This window comes from Scyliorhinus torazame, chromosome 18 (assembly GCF_047496885.1).
Source record: "Scyliorhinus torazame isolate Kashiwa2021f chromosome 18, sScyTor2.1, whole genome shotgun sequence".
Classification (NCBI taxonomy): Eukaryota; Metazoa; Chordata; class Chondrichthyes; order Carcharhiniformes; family Scyliorhinidae; genus Scyliorhinus; species Scyliorhinus torazame.
Window position 1 is genome coordinate 131,939,681 of NC_092724.1, and position 20,475 is coordinate 131,960,155.

General features: G+C 44.6%; 1 protein-coding gene across 26 annotated transcripts in view; it reads right to left on the reverse strand.

The window, feature by feature from the left end:
- The window catches only part of LOC140395507 (RNA binding protein fox-1 homolog 3-like), a 513,254-nt gene that overhangs the window by 16,462 nt on the left and 476,317 nt on the right, over nucleotides 1-20,475 (reverse strand). For all 26 annotated transcript variants that reach the window (XR_011936222.1, XR_011936221.1, XR_011936219.1 and 23 more), the window contains one exon: nucleotides 12,157-12,221. Coding sequence is in view for 18 of the 26 variants with exons in the window: in XM_072483384.1 (XP_072339485.1) it covers nucleotides 12,157-12,221 (65 nt within the window). In the remaining 8 variants the exon portion in view is untranslated. The remainder of the gene's footprint in view (nucleotides 1-12,156; nucleotides 12,222-20,475) is intronic.

The window sequence follows — 20,475 nt, forward strand, 5'->3', positions numbered from 1 at the left end:
ATGCTCATCCCCTTGACATTTTGTTCATGTAGCATGACAAAGAGCACAATTCCCCGATAGTTTCCTTACCACAACATAGTATCATGCCTTTGTTGTCAGCTTAGAAGGAGGGTAAACAATGCTGATCAATGGATACCCTTGCTTACATTTTACATTTCACAGTCTTTTTAAAGAAAGAAGACTTGGGCAGAACATAGAATCATATAATTCCTACAGAGCTGAAGGAGGCCATTCGGCCCATCAAGTCTACACCGTCTTTTTGAAAGAGAACCCTAACTACGCCCTATCCCTGAAACCTCACATCTTTGGACACTTACGGGGCAATTTATCATGGCCAATCCACCTAACCTGCACATCTTTGGACTGTGGGAGGATCCAGACCACCCAGAGGAAACCTACACAGGCACGGGGAGAAAGTGCAATCTCCACACTGACAGTCATCCAGGGTCAGAAACGAACCCGGGTCCCTGGCATTGTGAGGCAGCAGTGCGAACCATTGTGCCACCCCAAACATGACCAGAACAATATTTTCTAAATTTAAACTTCTTCAGACCATGGTTTTGTTTTTTTAGCAATCAGCAAACTTCCTATTTGAATGGAATTGAAAAACAGGTGCAACTGAAAAAATATTAACAATTTTAACTCGGTTTTGTTTTACTAACTTCACATTCTCCTCATGAGCAGGACAGTCTTAATGGTAGTGGATTTCAACACGACTTACATTTCCGTTACACCATATCAACCAACTATCTTGGGTGATGTCTCCCTACCAGTTCTCCCCCCTACGTCCATCTTTTTTTAAATATAGATTTAGAGTACCCAATTAATTTTTTCTAATTAAGGGGCAATTTAGCGTGGCCAATCCATCAACCTGCACATCTTTGGATTGTGGGGGCGAAACCCACGCAAACACGGGGAGAATGTGCAAACTCCACCCTACTTCCATCTTAAGGGAAACATGGAGCAAACAGGTAGTCTGATAGAAAGTAAATGAAAAATAGACCAGATGATAGAATGGACAATACAATGATGCGACAAGGAGATCATTGAAACTATTTAAACTTGTTTGTTATGTTTGGACAAGAGGGGAGCTGGAATGAAAGCTTGAGAAAATCCTGATTTGGCATATAGGATGATATGGGAGCCCTCTGGTAACCAGCCCAAACTCTAATCAAGATAAGGTAATGTTCATTTAAATAGAGTCAGTCAAATGTTCTGAAAGCACCTGCACTGGCCTCTCGTCAGTTTCTGCCCTGTGGATATTCTTCTACTGTTCTCTATGCCCTGCAGTTTGAGCCCGGGCCTAACAGTTTACTTCTAGTGTCCCACCCCTTCAATACTGCAAATAGTGCTAAATAGGATCAGGCGATGTGTATAATTATATCAGCAACATATTTCCATCAATAGTATGTACCCATCACATGTCTACTCATGTATGAATGAGTGTTGTTCACCCTGATGGATTGACATGTTCCTTTCTGGTTCTATTTGCTAGGGGAAACCCATTGCGTGTTTGCCGCCCAGATCCGGTTGTAACATGCAAATAGACCATTATACATAATTTGAATGTAATTATCGGGCAGGATGCCCGATTCACCTGCCTCCTGGGATTGTCCAGCACCCCCCTCCCCACCCCCAGCTACGAGTCCCGCGGATGTGAATTGGTGCAAGTCCTGAGAAACGGGGGACCTATTGCCTTGCATTCCGAGGGGTGGCAAGGGGCTGAGTACCTTCCCTGCACTTGCCTCCAGAGTGCCAGGGGAGAGAGGGGGGGGAGCAACAATATTATGAGATTGGGGTGCATTCCAATCTTGAGCAGCAGGACCGATCAGAGAGATTCGGCCCCGCCCCTCTCAGGTCCAGCAAAAAGCCCGATCCCCTTTAAAACATTTACCATGAGCCATGGAATAGCACGGAAAGTCCAAAGGTTTTTGGCAGCTCTAGTTCCTGGATTTTATATCTGGATAAAATTCATTGTGTGGGGATGTTTGTGAAATGATTCATTTCAAGGGTATGATGAAAAACAACAATGGGCATGATGTACCGGCCGCATTGCGCTCGAGCAAGATCGCGGCATGCCGGTCGATACCGGAGAGACCTCCCGGCAAAGGTCCGAGCCCGAGGGGGGGGGGGGGGGGCATGCCCATGAAGGAGGGCGGAGGGGGTGTGAAGGGTGGGTGGGGTGCATGGCATTTAAGTAGTGGCCTCTGGGAGATTGGGGCAGGATGACATGTGCAGTCCTGGAAAGTGGAGCCCTGAAGAGGGGGGCCTCAGGGAGGACCCCATAGTGGATTGTCCTCACTTGAGGGCGGGTGACAGTGACGGGCCCAGATCATCCCACTGGTGGGCTGCCTCCATTGTCGTAAAACACGGGTTGGGTTGGTGGGAAGATCCCGCCCTCTGTATGGGCTAAACTGGTGAAAAACTCCCCGGGTCCAAAAAAGTGTCTAAGGGCGGGATGTTGTGGTCCCACACCGGCCCATGGCTTACCCGGTAATGAGGGGTCCAGTTAAAGGGAAATCCTGTTAACAATGGCAGGACCGGTAGATCCCGCTGGTGGGCCATCTGTGCCGTTAAAATACACGTGATGGGTTGGTGGGAAAATCCCGCCTTAGGTGTCATTAGATAACAATGGGGAACTTGCCAGCAAAGCCAGCAGGAAACACCCGCCACAAATGACACTTTGGGCACAAGTTTCTCAAAAGGGAACAAAGTCCCCTACCGAGCGCATTTCGTGCATGATTCCCTGCGCTCGCAATGCTGAGAAACACATGGCTAATCAACGTGACTTGCGTTGAATAAGGGTAACACAGCCGAGGTCGCACATAGCCCCGTTTTGTACTCCTCACCCGGGCTTGGAGTTCGACCCCTCCATGTTAAGGGTACGGCTTCGCTTGTTGCGCATGGTTATGTAGCGAGAGAGCGGACAATATTTTTAAATGGCTTCCAGATCGCCTAGACCCCTGAAACAATCCCCGACCAACCCCAAATGCACTATGGGAGGGTTCCCGGCTCCCCGGCCCGATCACGCGCCTGCTAAAAATGCCAGGCTGGTATTGCAAGGGTAGCAAGGTGGCACCAGCTGTGCCAGGGCACCACCCTGCCCAAAGGGCATGCAGTTGGTGACCTCCAATCCCCATGGGGACCCCCACAAGTGCTGTTCCGTCTGGTCCTCATTTGTGGGGATCAGTGCTGAATTGCGCTTGCCCAAGGTCTCGGGGTTGAATCCCAAAGTCTTAGGTACCTCGGGAATCTGCATATTAGGGTGAGGCTTTTTGCTTATTGTGTGCGGGATTCACATCGCAATGTCTCACAAGGTTTCATTGGATCTTGCGGGGCGTTGCGAGATGGGTAGATCCTGAGAGCGGGATCTCCCGGCTTTCATCAGTCATGCTGTGCCGCGGCAAGCTGCTTATCTGGCGCAGCATGGCCAATTGATCGCACCCTAAGAAACTTTTCCGTTGAATCGTGTCCTACTTTTTCTAACCACAGATAGCTGTTGAGGCCAAAACATTGTATGTTTTCAAGAAGCAGTTTGATATGGCACTTGGGATGAAGGAGACCAAAGGGTATGCAGGGGGAGGCGGGAAGTGGCAGGATCAGGCTATTGAGTTGGATGGTCAGCCACAATCTTAATCGATGGCAGAGCAGGCTCTAGGGGCGGAGTGACCTCCTCCTGCTCCTATTTTCTATATTTCTATGATCCTGGTAAATCAAAATTTCTAAGTGCCATGGAACGGTACGTCAACATTGCGCCTTACACCACCCAGAATCACTCCGGTTTTCCAGCTTGCGGGAGCACCCAAGTCTTTGAGTTTAGCTGTCGTTTGAAAGAATCAATGAAAATTTATGTTTCCATTATGTTCTTGTTATAAGCCAAAAATAATTTTTAATTGCATGTTTGTTTCCAACCTGTTAAAAATCGCAGTCTTGCCTTCAGCTAGGCTGTCCAGCGATCCCTCTCTTTTGACAGAATCCATTGACATGCATTAATAAAATGAAAGTGTGTCTGGAAGGGCTCGGGCCATCAGTTACAGCAGGATCCCGCAGTTTCATCCCTTTTTCTTCAAGACAAAACTTTCTTAAAAACTGCAAACATATTGATCCGCGTGATTGCCAGCAAACAAGCCAACATCTTGGATACTTCTTTAAAGTGACAGACTGCAAATGAGGTCTGTGTGCTGCAGATAACAAGTTTGCAGCAAATGACAAAGCAGCCAGAGCCTAGGAATAGGGTATTCGGAGGGAATCAAGTCAATCGAGCTGTCAGTGATGTAATGCTTTGAATGTTACACATTTTTAATTCAATCATTTCTCCACTTAGAGGAACTTGTGTGAAAGGGTGAATGACTGAGATAGTTTAAAGGCAGGAAAGCTCCTGTATTTGAATAAATGTACATATTTTTTAATCTGGGAGAATCCTTTGAAACAATGCATGCTTCAAATTGGCAATTAATTTGGTGTAAAATAGATAAGTGATCAGGTTCTCTGAAGACATGCTGTTGTCTTAAAATGAATAACTGAAATATGCAACATAAAATATTAGATACAGTAAACATATATCCACATTCTGTTTTATACACAGTGTGAGCTTGTCCAGAGAGCCATGCAGTGATTCTGATTGTGGACCAATTGCAGTATTTAACAAGCCAGAATCGAGGTAAAACTAACGGCCTCTAATTTCCTGGCTTATATTTTTCCCTCTTTTACTCAGCACTTGCTCTTTGGCGCAATTATAATTCCTGTCTCCACCCCTTCCTTCACTTTGTTCGGAGGCTCACCACCTTGGGATGGTGACGTTTACTTTGGGCTCCATTAACTTATTTTAATAAGGCTTCCGTTTGAACATGTATCTCCAGCCGTGACTTAGTCACATCTTCCTTAGTCACACCCATGTTTCACTTTCTATGTTCCCTTTCCTGTGTGGCAGCCTCGCAAAATCTGGATTTATCACTTAAAAATCTCTGAAAATGAAGGTGTGAAACCCTCATCGGAACCCATGTCCACCTTTTCACATTCCTACTTTCCAAAACAGTGAGAAGTCCTGATAATCGGAAGAATTGCGGTTCTGTAAATGCAAGTTGCGACTTTTAGTCCAGTGGCCAAAGCTTTTCACAACACAGACCATTCAGAGGCCCAGATTTGTGAAAAAGTTTCATATCTTCAAACAGCGACTCTGAAATCACTCCAAAGACAATCTCCTTGCAATTGTTTTTGCCCCAAATCATTGACTGCCAATAAAATTTACATAAGAAGGTTTTGGTTTCGCTCCAAACTATATCGAAGAGAATTGGCTGCCAAATGTTACAGCTTTGAAGGACTGTAATAGATTGAAAAATTGTATGTCTGCAGACACAGGTATCATACCGTAAACTCACTTATGGTGCATGGTGTAGATCACAATATGAAGGACGGTCTATATGTTTCCCTTCAAAAGACTACTCTCTCAATTTAGACAGACAAGTTAATTCTAACCTGTGGCCAATTCTGCATAGTTTTAGTGCATCCTTATGTGTGAGTCCTCACACAATGAAGAGCTCACAGGGAATGCAAACACAAAATTGATGTTTATCAACTTATTTTGATACATTTTTAACACTCATATTTATATTTGACATTGACCTAGATTTAGAGGAGATTGCCAGAAATCCAATGAACTCTCATTTCATCAAGGACCCTCCATAATCCTTAAAACGTCATGAATACACTGAGAGATCAACTTGGTCCAATCTGATCATGCCTTTTTTTATTATTAAGAACCTGTAATAAAAATTACATCGTCAGTAATCTTCCCTAATCTTTAGATTGCCACTTCTGTTGTAATCTAGATTACTAATCCTAGTTTGCAAATGCAATATTTACAATGTCACAAATATCTAAATGATCTGAAATCTATTGTAATCTTCACACTGCCAGGAATTGCATCAACCAGGATATCTGCATTATGAGGATGTAAGGGAATTCAGGTTGGTGCTTCTAGCTGTGAATGATAATAGTCTCACAAATTGAGTTGAAGAATTAGGTTTGAAAAAAATCTCCTTTAACTCACCCACTCCACCCACATCTTCTGCTAACACGTTATTTTCCATGCAAATTAGTTGAATATTTCAGACAATCCTGTAGGAATCGATATTTCCCTGGGGAGCTAGAGTGTTTGAGGAATAGCTTTCAGTGCAGCACTAAACTCTGATGAAGTTCCACTTGAAATGTGCTCCTTTATTGCTTGATGTGTTAAAGATATGCTTATTACAGACTTTTTAAACTCCTGTAATTCCACATGGATATGATGTTCGGTTACTTACACAAAGAGATACATGGGTAACAAGACAAAAAAAGGTTTATGCCATTATTGTGGAATTTCTCAGTTAAAGCACTATCTTAGAGTCTCAAGCAAATGTGCTGTGCTCACCTCAATTGACAGTATCTGATACATGCTCTCCGCAATTGCTAGCATCTGATAAAATTGCCTTGACCGTTATGGTTCCGATGATAACAGAGACCCAATTATTCTTATGTCTAGTGAATGAGGTTGGGGCAAAAACAATCGCCTTTCCACTATCATTTCAACAAAGGCCAAAAGTCACTCACAGTGCTTCCCCAGTTAAAGCTTTGTTACCAAGTCGTCCTTCATGTAGAAATCAGAATAAGAATTGATTGAAGCAGTCTGATGCCAGAACCTAAACTCACCCATGAGCCGTGACGAGTTTTTTGGATCGAATCTGATCCATCTGACGGAGGATTCCACAGCGCTCGTTAGTGTCATCAGCTGGTTTCAGGCATTTCATTCAAAATTGATGACCGACTGTGTGCAGCGTCGCAGTGCGGTTGCCTTTTGAGTCTGGGCTTTGGATTAAACCAAAGGACAGACTGTCCCTCGTGTCATCACAGGTGATGCATACAAGTTAGCGCCTTGAAAAAGTGTTTCGCAGACTTGCAATTTAAATACTCACACTTGACAGCTCTGTTGTGGAGGGGGGAGAAGATGGTCAACTTGTGCTTCGGCAATATCTCCAATGAATCTCTCAACAGCTGACTGACCAATATTTCTTATTATCTTTTAATACGCTCCTGGTTATATAATTCTATGCTGGTACCATTTTTAGTTTGCTCCTACGAAGCAGTGTGTCACCTCAGAACTAAAAAAAGGATCTTCTGCTTTATTTCAGTTTTATTACCAATGAGGTTGGAGGATCTTTATTCACCAGGAGCTTTAATACAAGTTTTTAACCACTTGTTGAACTACCTGTTTTTCAGGTTTAATTTTCAGCCTAAAAAATTGGAATAATGGGGGGGGTGGGGCGGAAATTGGGCTTCCAAAAACCAGGGACAAAATCAGTTTAAAGAAAAAAAAGAATTTGAACATTGCTAAAATTCATGAGAACGTGCAAGAGACATGAATAGTCTGGACGCGATCGAATGGTCACACTGCGCCTGAAAAGCAACTCGCTGCGGTGCAGTGTGGCCGAAAGAAGTCGGAAAGCCCACCCCGAGATCTACCTGGCTTGCAACGTCTCGCGAGATCTAATGTGATCTCGCAAGACGTTGTGATGTAAATCCCACCCATTGTGGGCGGGACCACTTTTAGGCAAATCTGCATATTAGAGCGAGACAGGAAGTCTAATTTTAATGTGCAGATTCCCGAGATACCAGAGTCATTGGGATCTATCCCTTTGGTCATGTGAGAATACCTTTAAGACATGGATGTTTAAGCAATGTACCTTTAAGAAAACAGTGATGTCAGAGAGTGGGTGGGGCTGAGCTCAGGTCAGCCATTTTGGAACTTTCCGTTTGGAAAGGCAGCTTGTGTGTGTCTGTGTGTTTCCAGAGAGCTGCAGTTTGGAGGAAAAGAGCTTGGGAGTGTCTGTGTTTGCAGTGAGCTGGATCTCTGCCATGAAAGACTATCTCTGGATCATTAGGGTGATTTAAACTCATAATAGTAAAGCCTTTAACCTGATGTGATTCTGTTTAAAGATGTTAAGTCTCTTGGAAGTTTGAAGGAACATTTTGAGGAATTATTTACTGTTGCAATATTTTTGGAATTATCTTTGAAGTAAGGTGTGTTAAGAGATCCAATGTTTATTTAACATGTTAAGTTGAGTTCATGGAATAAACATTGTTTTGTGTTTAAAAACCCACGTGTCCATAATTGTAATCCCACACCTAGGGAACAAGCCGTGTGCTATGAAAAGCAATAAATACATTAAAGGGTGAGGTTGGTTGAACTCCATGATACATTTTGGAGTTCTGAAAACGCCTCGCCCATAACACTTTCACCTCTGAGATCTCGGGCGAGCGTCGTTCAGTACTGGTCTCTATAAATGGGAACCAGATGGAACGGCCCTTGTGGGGATCTCCCAGGGAAATGGAGTCCCCCATTTGCATGCCCTTTGGGCAGGGCGGGCCTCTGACGCTGCCAAGGTGCAAAGCTGGCATTTTTTGTGGGGTGGGGATTGGGACAGGGGTGCCCTGTGCGGGTGTTGGGGACCGCAGGGACCATTCCATAGTGCGTTGGGGCTTGGAGGGGGTCGCAGGTCACTTAGGGGCTCCAGAGCTTGGCTCGTCGTTTAAAAATGGAGTCCCGATCTCTCACGACACTGAGTGAGGAGTTCTGGCGAGTGGAGCTCCTCAGTGCACAACGGGGCTATGTGTGGCCTCGGCCGCATGTTCCCTGCTGAGGCCCCGTTCCTAACCCGGGTGCCAATTTATAGCGTGTTTCTCAGCACTGCGAAGCTGGGAAACATGCAGCTGAAGATTAGATATAGATTTATTGTCACGTGTACCAAGGTACAGTGAAAAGTACTGTTCTGCGTACAGTCAAGGTAGAGCGTTCCATACATGAAAAACATAGGACATACGATAAATACACAATGTAAATACATAGACAGAGACATTGGGTGAAGCATACGGAATATAGTGCTACAACAGTAGAGAAGATGCGTGGAGAGATCAGTTCAGTCTATACGAGGACCATTCAGAAGACTGGTGACCGTAGGGAAGAAGCTGTTTTTGAATCAGTTGGACGATTGTATCTTCTGCCCGATGGAAGAGGTTGGAAGAGAGAATAGCCTGGTTGGGAGAAGTCTTTGATTATGCTGTCCGCTTTTCCAAAGCAGCGGGAGGTGTCGACAAAATCAATGGATGGGAGGTGGGTTTGCATGATGGACTGCAGCACGGTAGCATTGTGGATAGCACAATTGCTTCACAGCTCCAGGGTCCCAGGTTCGATTCCGGCTTGGGTCACTGTCTGTGCGGAGTCTGCACATCCTCCCCGTGTGTGCGTGGGTTTCCTCCGGGTGCTCCGGTTTCCTCCCACAGTCCAAAGATGTGCAGGTTAGGTGGATTGGCCATGATAAATTGCCCTTAGTGTCCAAAATTGCCCTTAGTGTTGGGTGGGGTTACTGGGTTCTGGGGATAGGGTGGAGGTGTTGACCTTGGGAAGGGTGCTCTTTCCAAGAGCCGGTGCAGACCCGATGGGCCGGATGGCCTCCTTCTGCACTGTAAATTCTATGACTGGGCTGTGTTCATGACTCTCTGTAATTTCTTACGGTCTTGGGCCAAGCAGATGCCATACCAAGCTGTGTTGCAGCCAAATAGGATTCTTTCTATGGTGCATCTTTAAAAATTGGTAAGGCGCTCGCTATGGGACTTTGTTCCCATTTAGTTAAATCCCGCCCTCTGTCGTTACACTAAAAGCAAAATTCACAGTTGGATTTAAACTTAACCTTAAAATGGTGGGGTTAAACTAAAGGGAAAATGGGCAGTTGGATTTAAACTTTAAGATGGTGGGGTAGAGATGCATCTTGGGTGGTCGTGGTAAATGTGTGGCATCATGCTATTGTCCATCATTCAGTCCCATTCGCATGAAATGGAAAGTGAATAACCCATCTTTATTGCCCCGGTGCCAAGCACTTACATTCTGTTATGGACGTGGGACAATAATAATTGTTGGAGGTTATGCACAGGAAAGAAGTTACAATCTTGCTCTTTGTCCAATGCTTTGGTATGTGACGTGAGCCAACCTTTGATTGATGGTCTCAGATCTCAGGGGATTCTCTGTGTGGTAACTGCCAGTGTACCTCTGCTTCATAACATTCAAAATGACTTTTGTTGTAATGTGAGGAATAGTGCCATCACTGCAGAACCTAAAGATGATTCAGATTACACGACATTTGCTTCTTTACCTGCTTAAAATTGGTTGTGAAAGAACAAAGAGCTCGGACCAGTTCTCTTAGTTTTGCTGGTGTTCCATTTTAAAGTATACAAGACCAGTATTCTTTCTTCCCTTGTTCGTCTTTTCTTCTGGATGCACACTCACTGCATCTGTGGCAACATGTTTATTGTGTAATGTGCATGTTACAGTGCAGCTCACACACATCCTCAGACCCAATAATTAGCTTAAAAGAAGATTATTTTTTGCTACGGCGGCCACGAGCAACATCAAGGCCAGGGTTTTAGAATATCGCACTCTGGAATGTATCTCCAAGATAGTACTGCACCTCAGGGGTCGAGTGACAATGATAAAGGGCTTGAGTTCTGGTCGAGTGGTTGACGACAAATGCAGGCTATTGGTGGGAAGCCTTGACCACTGGCCAGACTGGAAATACCGGGCACTCTGCCCACAATTTGTAATCTATTAAAATTCATGGTTGAAAAATTGCAGACAATGTGACCTGTGATATGGACTGCCAGTGGCCCAGGCTGTGCTTGCAATTGTTCTCATTCATAAAATCTGGCTTCATTTTTCAATCTACTCCAGTTTGTGTGCTTTAATCTGCTTGACGCTTCATTATAAATAGATCATAATCCCTTCAGGATAATTTCTATTATTGCAACACCATATCCTTTAATCAGAGTTTCAAAACAGCAAACTCTTGGCTATATCTACATAATTGATCCAAGTTATAAGGGCACATAGGAATTGAATTAATGTCATTTATTTTCTTATTTATTTAAATTGCTCTTCACATAACTAATCTGAATTTAAATTCATGTCCAAATTTGTGCTGAGGTCTGAATGACAGTCGTTCTCAATTTAAACGAGTCAATTTGTTTCCTTTACGCAGCTTCAACAAGCCTCAAATTATTTACAAATGTATTTACTTGTGCTGCTTAATGATCATTACCTTGCCACTAGACTTTTCATTAACTCCCCTATGTTACGTCTTGCCAACATTTGTTGCCCGAGTTTGCGAGACGCCACTGTGATCGTGAAGCTTCGCTGACAGCGAGTGCAAGCTGGGAAATGGTGACATTTCTCACAAACAGTATTTGGCAAAAGGTGATTCTGCCCAACAATAAAAACAATGGACGCAATTTACTGGCCGCCTCCCGCTAGAATTGGGACGGGACACGGCCGGTAGATCCCGAGAGAGGCCTTGCCCGGGATTCCCGACGGTCGTTACACCTCGCGAGATCTAACTAGATCTCGGGAGAAATCACGATCTGGATCCCGCCCACTTCGATCAAATGGCCACCTGGCATCTATCGGCCTTGCCGAGGAGACCCCAGCTGAGCATTGATTAGTACTGGTCCCCACAAACGGGGACCCAGGTAATCGGAGGCCCCCGGGCGGTCAACCTCTGGCCAGGCTGGCACTTTGGGACTGCTGGCACCACCTGGGCACCTTGGCACTGCCAGGGTACCAGGCTGGTATTTTGCCAATGCCAGGAATTGGGCCCGGGGTGGGATGTGGTGAGAGTGGGGGTTCGAGGACGAACAGGTGAGAGTTGGTGTGTTTGGGGGGGGGGGGAAGAGAGAGGGTGTGTTGGAGAAGGTGGGGGTGGCATCGGGGGAGTCTAGAGATCAGGAAGCCATTTGAAAATGCCGCCCCAATCTCTCCCTGAGGAACTCCGTTCGTTGGGGCTCCTCAGTGCAGGATGTGCGGCTAAGTCCGACCTCGGCGGGGTGTTCCCCCTCGGGGGTTGGAAATAAAAGAATGCTGTTCAATAGCGGGGTCGTTACGACCACTCGATTCCCGCCCAGAACGGGCTCTAATTTCTGTTTCGTTAAATCGCGCCCAATGTTTTAAACACTTCACAGCAGATGGAGCTCACTGTTCTCTCCAGACTTTGAGATAAAAAGGGAAGTGAAGAGATAAATTCCACATTAGGAAGAAATGAGACCATAAATAAAGCGGTGTTTGCTGGATGGTCATACCTGTCACTGTATGCTGCGGCAGCAGCTGCAGCAGGCTGGGCATATCGGTATGCTGCATAGCCTCCCTGTAATAGAAAGAAGAGTTTCATTACAGTCTGTGTATAATAGATTAATACTGTGGTAAATGGCGTTTCGTCTGTAAGTCAGAGGCAGTGAAATGGGCAGAGAGAAGTAGAGGCACTGCAAACAGTAAGAAATGGGAGGCAGTCAAACAATGAGCAGTGGACTGGTGATCACTGCCGATTGCTGCCATCTGGACTCTCGGCACAGTTGAAGTCAACATCAAGCACTAATGTCGTGTTTAGATGATACTAACTGCACTTTGTAAACATTAGATCGTTGGGCCATTATTGCTGCTACCCTTAGCCACGGAACAAATTCCTCATGGAAAGAATATTTTCGTTTTTATCTTGATGTGTAATACACAACTGATGTGCAAACTTCAGCATTTTCTGGCAGAGAGGACCAAGAAACCTGAATGGTGGTCTCCCACTGCTGTCGATAATTGTCCCTCTCCTTTCTCAGGTGACAGAATATCCGCGAAAACAAGCAGACACGAAAGAAAGCAAACAAAGTTAATCCTCGTCTGTGGCATGTTAAACCCACTCGCTTCCCTTTGTGAATTACATAGGCTCTTAAAAATTATAAACCTGTGTAAACACTGTCAAAGGATGTCTTCCTATGTCAATTATATGAGGCTTTTATAATTATTACACTGTTTCTGGGGAGACTTTGGCTTTGTTGAAACAAATCTTTGCTCTTTGATTCCTTTCGGATGGGATTACACCAGTGATGCTCTATCTATTTTTTGAAATGTTTCAAACGGTGTTTAAGTGGAAGTCAAGTTTTCAAATGCTTATCTGTCTTTCATTTAAAAAAATAAGTGATTGTAGATTTGGTTACGCTGCTCAATCTAAGCTGCAGTTAAGTAACTTATGATGTTTCTGTAAGTGCCACACTGGAGTATTGAGACGTTCTGGAACTACCCATCTTGGCCTCTCCAATACACTAATTGCTAACACCAGTCTAAAGAAAACAATTTAAATATTTTGTGGCAGTGTTACAAATCCTGCTGCTGTCAGCGTTGAAAATAGTAGCAACGCCGCAGCATCTGGCCTCCCAATTCTGGTCAGAGCCCAGCAGAATATCACATCAAAAATAAATCACCCAGTCTAAGCAACAACAGCGAAAATAACCTGCTCATTGTCAACTGTAGGGTTGGAAAAGCAGCCTCGGCTCAACTTCTTCTCATTGAATTTTGTTATTTGGGTTTGCGGGAACTGTTCAAAGCTGTTGATTGGAATACATGTGGAAACAATCTTCCAATTTATCAGTGTGCTCCTGAAAGTCGGCGGGAGGGATTTGAATACTTTGGGAATTGATTGGTGCCCGAGAAGTTGACCCTAAAAAGCAGTGACTTGACCTCACTATTTTGAATTAAGGGAACACTGACATTACATGCCCATACTCCCAAAGGCCGAGAGCCACCACAACTGCATTGGGCCTGCACAGGCTGCATTGCCGAAGCTTTGGATAAGCAGGTGGGCTAGTGAAGTGTTTAATGTCTCAGTGGTGTGTTCAGAATGGGAATCAGGCACTGCAGAGATTTCGATACAGGAGGATGCAGTGAGCATGGCAATGACAGATCGATCTGAAACCTCAATACTGTTAAACCCCTCAGATACTGAGCAAAGCGCAATGTCAATTAAAGCACAGGGACTGCAGCCTGGGCCCCTGGCATTATGCCATCTCACTCACTTTTAAAACAGCAATTGGATGAATGGAACTGGGTATTGTAGGGTCCACTGAGGGCTGCCTATCTAATAAAGTCATCCCCTCCTTCCCTCTTATGGGAGTTTTAGGCTCATTAACATTCAGATGGGATTTTGTTTTAAATATTAACCTAGAAATTAAATTAAAAGGTAAGAGAAATCATCCTGCAGATAGTTTCAATTATACAGCTCTTCAAATAAATCTCTCATAAACCTTTCACAAGGATCTTAAACGATTCCTAAACAGCGGCCCTCCTCCTGAAGGTTAATGGTTGTTTCTTCACAATCTACTGCAGCCAATAAATCTGTGACAATTTTCATTTTGTACACTGATAATTTGGGTCTGGACCCTGGTACAAAACACACATTGCTGCTGCTCTCTCTCCCATTCTCTTTGCTGTTTTAATTACAATTTATCCCCCAAAATGTTGAGCTTTTAATTTGCTACAATGCCAATTAATGTCTTGTCTGTAGGCAATATATTGCTGTGGACACCTTTGTATAGGGATTGGATGGAATGCATCAAAACTTAATTCACTCTGTACACTTATACAATGAGAAGAGACCTTTGGAAGTACGAATCTAGTTAACAGTGGTATGTCATATAGTTCCCCGTAAATGTTAATATTTTAAAATAATCATTCTGATTTAAGCAACGTTGATGTTTTAATAATTTTTTGCTTTAAATCCCATTTATAATGACGTGTTCTGACATATTCACAGGTGGTTTCTATACCCTAGGAACTTCGGGAAGAGGAATAGACCATTTAGTATTTCGCGTCTGCTGTGCCATTTCTGCTATTTGTCTCCAAGAAATAAAATTTGGTGCGCACTCAGTTTGAGAGCTAAGCAATGGTTTGCAAGGTCTCTGAGTAAATGGTCAAAATACCTACCAGAGTTTCATTAAGGATGGGGTGGGGGCAATTCAGGGCAAATGAGATAAAATACAAAATAAACCTTGAACTTTCCCCTGGATTTGCAGGGCGGCTGAGAACGGCTGAGAACATGGCAGAATTTTGGGCATAAGTAAATTATGCGCTCAACTCCAATGCACCCAGATTTCCTTGAACTTTTATGGCCATCTTTCAATCCCTCCACTCAAATGCATTCCTGCAGAGAAAGCTGGTCGTGCCTCCAAATTACAGAGCCCACCGCACAAATTTCCTGCAGCTGCATTTTTCTCAAGTACTCCCTTCAAATTATGAGCAGATTTTCAGGCGTAGCAGGAAACTAGGCAACTTTTTAAATGCCTGTTGCAATTTTTCCTCGGAGACCTGGTCTTAATTTATTTTCAGAATACATTTTATGGCATGAATATAAGTGACATTAAAAATCTAATTGCTGCTTCGATATCAGGCAATTAAACATGTGCGTACTGTGCATGAATGATGGCTGAATAAGTTGAAACTATAATTTTCATACTGTGGTATATTTTTCTTGGGGCCCCGATTGTTTATACTGATTTATACCCATTTTACATTCGGACATATTCTAATAATTTTGACACTGTCAAAATGGAAGTATTTTCAGATCCAATCTCTAGGTTGTACACAGAGTAAGTTCCAGATCCACTTCTTTTTTTTAATATGAATGTTTTCTTCCTAATTAAGGGGCAATTTAGAGTGGCCAATCCACTTACCCTCCACATCTTTTGGGTTGTGGGAGTGAGACCCACGCAGACACAGGGAGAATGTGCAAACTCCACACGGACAGTGACCTGGAGCCGGGTACGAACCCGGGACCTCAGCGCCATGAGGCAGCAGTGCTAGCCACTACGCCACCCCAGATCCACTTCCGCACAACTGCATATTAGGAACCCTAGAATGCTTGCAAACAGTAACATCCTGTTGTTCAGAGAGGGTTTGGCTAAAGATCAGTGAAGAAAGACTACACAAATTCCATTTGATTCAATCATTGCTACATACATGTAATTGGTCTGGAAAATGGGATTAGAATAAATAGGTGCTTGATGGCCAGTGCAAAAGCGATGGGCTGAAGGGCCCCTTTTTGTGCTGTAAAACTCTATGCCTATGATTCTGCGAAGCAAGCCATGCTTAAGAATGTTGGGAATCTTGGTGGGGCGGCGGAGGGGGGTGGAATTCCCATAGGGGTGTAACGGGGAATGGGGAAATAATAGAGAAAATTATGGCCATTTGTGCACCCATTTTGCTGATGTCAATTTCATAGAATCAGTGAAATACACCAAAGGAAGAGTTCACTTGGTGGCCCATCATGCCTCTGCGTATGTTTCCTGCCAATCCTATTAGCATATACTGGATCATAAAAGTGGGCTTAAATCAGTGTAAATAATTGGGGCCCGAGGGAAGCACAGAACTCAGGCCATATTTCTTTAGGAATGAAAATTCAAGTTTGAAGCCATCTAATCATTAGTCACGGACATTAGGCACAGCTTGTTTAAGAACCTGCAATCAGGGAAGCTTTCCAATTTTTAATGTCACACATACTGATGCCATAAAAATGCATTCAAAAAAACAAAATACAGGACAGGTCTCAGTAAGGATACATTAATAAGAAATTATGAGAAATAAGACTATTTCCTGCCATGCCTAAAATTCTCGGAATAATTTTGAACCCCTTCTGAACCAGTGTCATTCCAAGAAATTAGGCAAAGGACGGAGCCATTATTATGAGCCAAGATACTTTCACCCAGAGACACATGTAATCAGGGCAGAAAGCAAATACCCAGCAGACATTTTCAAAGTCTTCCCCAGTCAAATAAGATGGTGAATGTTTCTGAGTAAATTTGGGAAGTATGGTCATTAAGCACCCACATTTCCCCAATTTCCAATGAATATCTACTTTATGCCCTGGTTACATGTGCCTCTGGGAGAAATACACAGTGAGGTCCACCCATTTGTCCCTAAACTCTTTTCATTATGTATTCTGTTTAAACCACACGCTTCCGTTCTTGTTTAATTAATTTGTTTACAACTACTAATTTGATGTTTTAACAACATGGGAATGTGAGGATCTCTTTAATGCTGACGGTAGCGACGGAGCTCAACTTGCTGCATGAGCTTCTAAGGGCCAGCCTCTTATGTGAATGGGATTCCTTTGGGATATTGTGCTGTAGTGCAGCCCGAGGCTACTTATTGCCATGAAAACCATTACAGTACAAATATCGGCTGCAATGAAAGGCAGTAGTTTATTTAATGGACCAGAAACTTCAAATAAAAGTGTTTTTCATTCTATCCCCACACAATATTTATTTAAAACTGCATTTTAACTCCATGTTGTGCAGGTTACAAACCAGCTGTGTGGCAGCATCAGCCAGTAATCCTCGTCCTCTTGTTCACTGGTGTCACTTGCAAAGGTCTGTTGCCCAGTCACTTCCATGCTTAATTAGTAAGCAACTTCAACACTACCAGCTTAGAGAAGATGGTTCTTTCGCTATTTGTTTTCTCTAGCCCATGGTAATAGTATCTTCATTATATATATTTGATATCACAACTCCCTCTCAATGCCCCAGAATGAATTACTCCAAGAAAATGTGTAGACTACAGCTGCCTGTGACAGGAAAATGCAAGTGAATAGAAAACTGCAGGCGTTGTGGAAATCAATGCCTCAGTCACCAGCAGCTGTAGCTGGAGCCTGAAAGCTATCCTTTACCTTTCTCGCCCAATAAGACAGTTTTGCTCATGTAGTTTGGTGCTCTGGTCATGGCTAATGAATAACAATGAGGCAATCAAACAAACCATGAAGAATGAGGGTAAAAAGATTTAATAACCAGTTCATTAAAAGCTTTGCGAAAAATAATTGCAATTCTGCTATAAAGATGGATCATCAATTTCTGGCAGATATTTTCAAAGTCTTCCCCGGTCAAATAAGACGGTGAAGGTTTCTGGAAATCTGGGAGGGAGGGCATAAAGAGGCACAGAGGGCTGCAGCGATCAACCTTCTTTTAATCATGGCTACTGCACTCAAAAGAACATCGTGGGCTACTGATCCTGCACCTAGGCAATTTGGATTGCCCAGGCACAGTGAATGGAGGAAAGCCAAATGGGCAGGATCATATTTCCAACAGAGAGGCATCCCTGGATTATTCATCCTTGTAGATTGACGGACAGGGCTACCTGGCAAGATGTTTTCCTTCCTTTGCCGTACCCACATTATCCAGCAAGCCCAAGAATAGGTACAGAAATAGAAAAATGAACACCACAATAACATACGATTTTGTTGAATCAAATGGACTAATTCACCCGCATCATTCCAGACTCTATCATAGATCAATGTTTTCATGGAATTCATCTACTAATTCAACAAACATTGCCATTGTCTAAATGCAAAACCCAGATTCCAATTGTTTGTCTTAATTCAGTACTTTCTCAACCTTTTCCTATTGTGGCTCCATTTTGGAGTTTCAAAATTGCTATGCCCCCAAAGTGAGAGCAGGAGGTGGGTGGGGAGAGGGTACAGCTCAGAGAGCAGAGGGGGTAGAACTGTGAGGAGGGTGATTAAGGGTTGTGAGAATGGGGTGATATAGGTGGGGGGCTGGAGAGAAGCTAACTATATTTTTTTTGTAAAATATTTTTATTCACCATTTTTACATTTTCTTCAAAATTTACACCCCACCAACAAGCAGTAAACGGTAACAAATACAAAGTCAATTCCCTTATCAACAACAACGATCCCATCCTCCCACCACCCCAAACAACGCCCCCCCTGGCAGTATAAGCATCAAATAAAACAAACCCTCCCACAGTGGGACAAACAAAGGAGAAAAAAAACGAAAAAAAGATAAGGAATCAGGAATCGCTTATGGTCACCGTTGACCAATAAAGTCCCCCCCTCCCCCTAACATTCAATGCCATCCAATCCCCGAAAGAGTACCGTACATGACACCCACGCATTGCAAGCCCTCCCTCCCCTCCCCGACTCCTCCCCTCCACTTCCTTTTACAAAACTCCTCCCCCAACCTCTGTTCCTTCCCCCCCAACTTTCCACCCTGGCTAGACGCATCGGAACCTGTTCTGCCAGACTCCGATGGCCGCAGCCCCTCCCCCCACCTCACTCCCGTTCACTGGCCGACTTAAACCGGCCAGCGTGGAGGCCCCCGACCGGGTCTCTTTCCCCCTTTCCCAGTCCCAGGAAAGCCAAGAAATCCCCTTTAGCACACAAACCCCGCATACACACCCAAGCCCCAAAGAACCATCATTGCAAGCGAAAGTCCCATCTCTTCCCTTGTCCAAGTATATACGTTAGCTCATTTAGCACATCCACCAACCGCAGTGAAAAAATACAGCTGCATGAGGCTACATCGGTACATGTCCACTTCTTAATTCAGCCACAGTCCTTCTGCCTTCGCAAACTCCTCCGCTGCTTCCGCCTTCCCAAAATAAAAGTCCTTGGATTTGTAGATCACCCTCAGCTTAGCTAAGTATACTATGCCGCATTGCACCTTACTGATGTACAGTGCCTTCTTCACCCGACTGAAGACACCCGCCTCCTCGCCAGCTCTACCGTATGGTCCTGATATATGTGTATGCCAGCTCCAGCCCACTGTACCACCCGCTTCTGCTTTGCCCAGCACAGGACCTTCTCCTTCACACTGTACCTACGAAAACACAAAGTTACTATTCTTGGCGGCTCACTCTCCTTTGGTACAGGCCTCCACGACCGGTGAGCCCGATCCAGTTCATATCGGGAGGGATCATCCCCCTCCCCCAATAGCTTCGCCGACATCGTGGCAAAATACTCAGTCGGCCTCGGGCCTTCCACTCCTTCGGGAAGACCCACAATCCTCAGATTCTGTCACCTGGATCTGTTTTCCAAGTCGTCCATTTTGGCTCACAGATCCTTGTTGATCTCCATCACCTTCCGCATCTCCTTCCCCCATCGAGGTAATTTAACCACTGTGCTACAATAATGTCTCTTCCACTTCCTTCAGCGCCTCGCCTTGCTCCTGCACCTTGGCCACTGCGCTCGATACCGCCGCCCTCACCGGGGCAATTGCCTCCTCCACCGGCACTTTCAATACCCCATCTCCTTCCTCATCGCCTTCATATGCTTTGTGAACTGCCTTTCGAGTTCAACGGCCATCCCCTTAGTCATTTCTTCAGCCGTGGGCAATGCGACCTCCCCTGGTGCCCCAGCCTCCACTTTTCTTGCCGTCCCCGCGGTAACCATTCCACTCCCCGAAGGACTTTCAGCTGCTTTTTTCACAGCCGTTTTTGTACTTGTTTTTGACATTTCCCTTCACTGTGCCTTGTCCCTGCTTTTGCCGCCTCTGTAGCCCCTGGGACCGCGCATTAATCTCCGAAAATGCCGTTCCCGAACAGGAGCCCTCCAATATGCGGCAGCCTCCCGCTCGCCGTCACCGGAAGTCCGGTAACTATATTTTTTAACCTACTGTTCCTCAGGCTCTGTTGGAGGCAGAAGTTGGGCCTTGGAGGAGAATTCATTAAGCTCCGCCCATCAGACCAAAGCAAGAGAAAACAAAAATCGGGGGCATGCATATGTCAAAGGCTTTGGAGCCAAACCCAGGCCTGTCCCATCGGTGTCTCTGCTCCATAGTTGCCATTTCTGC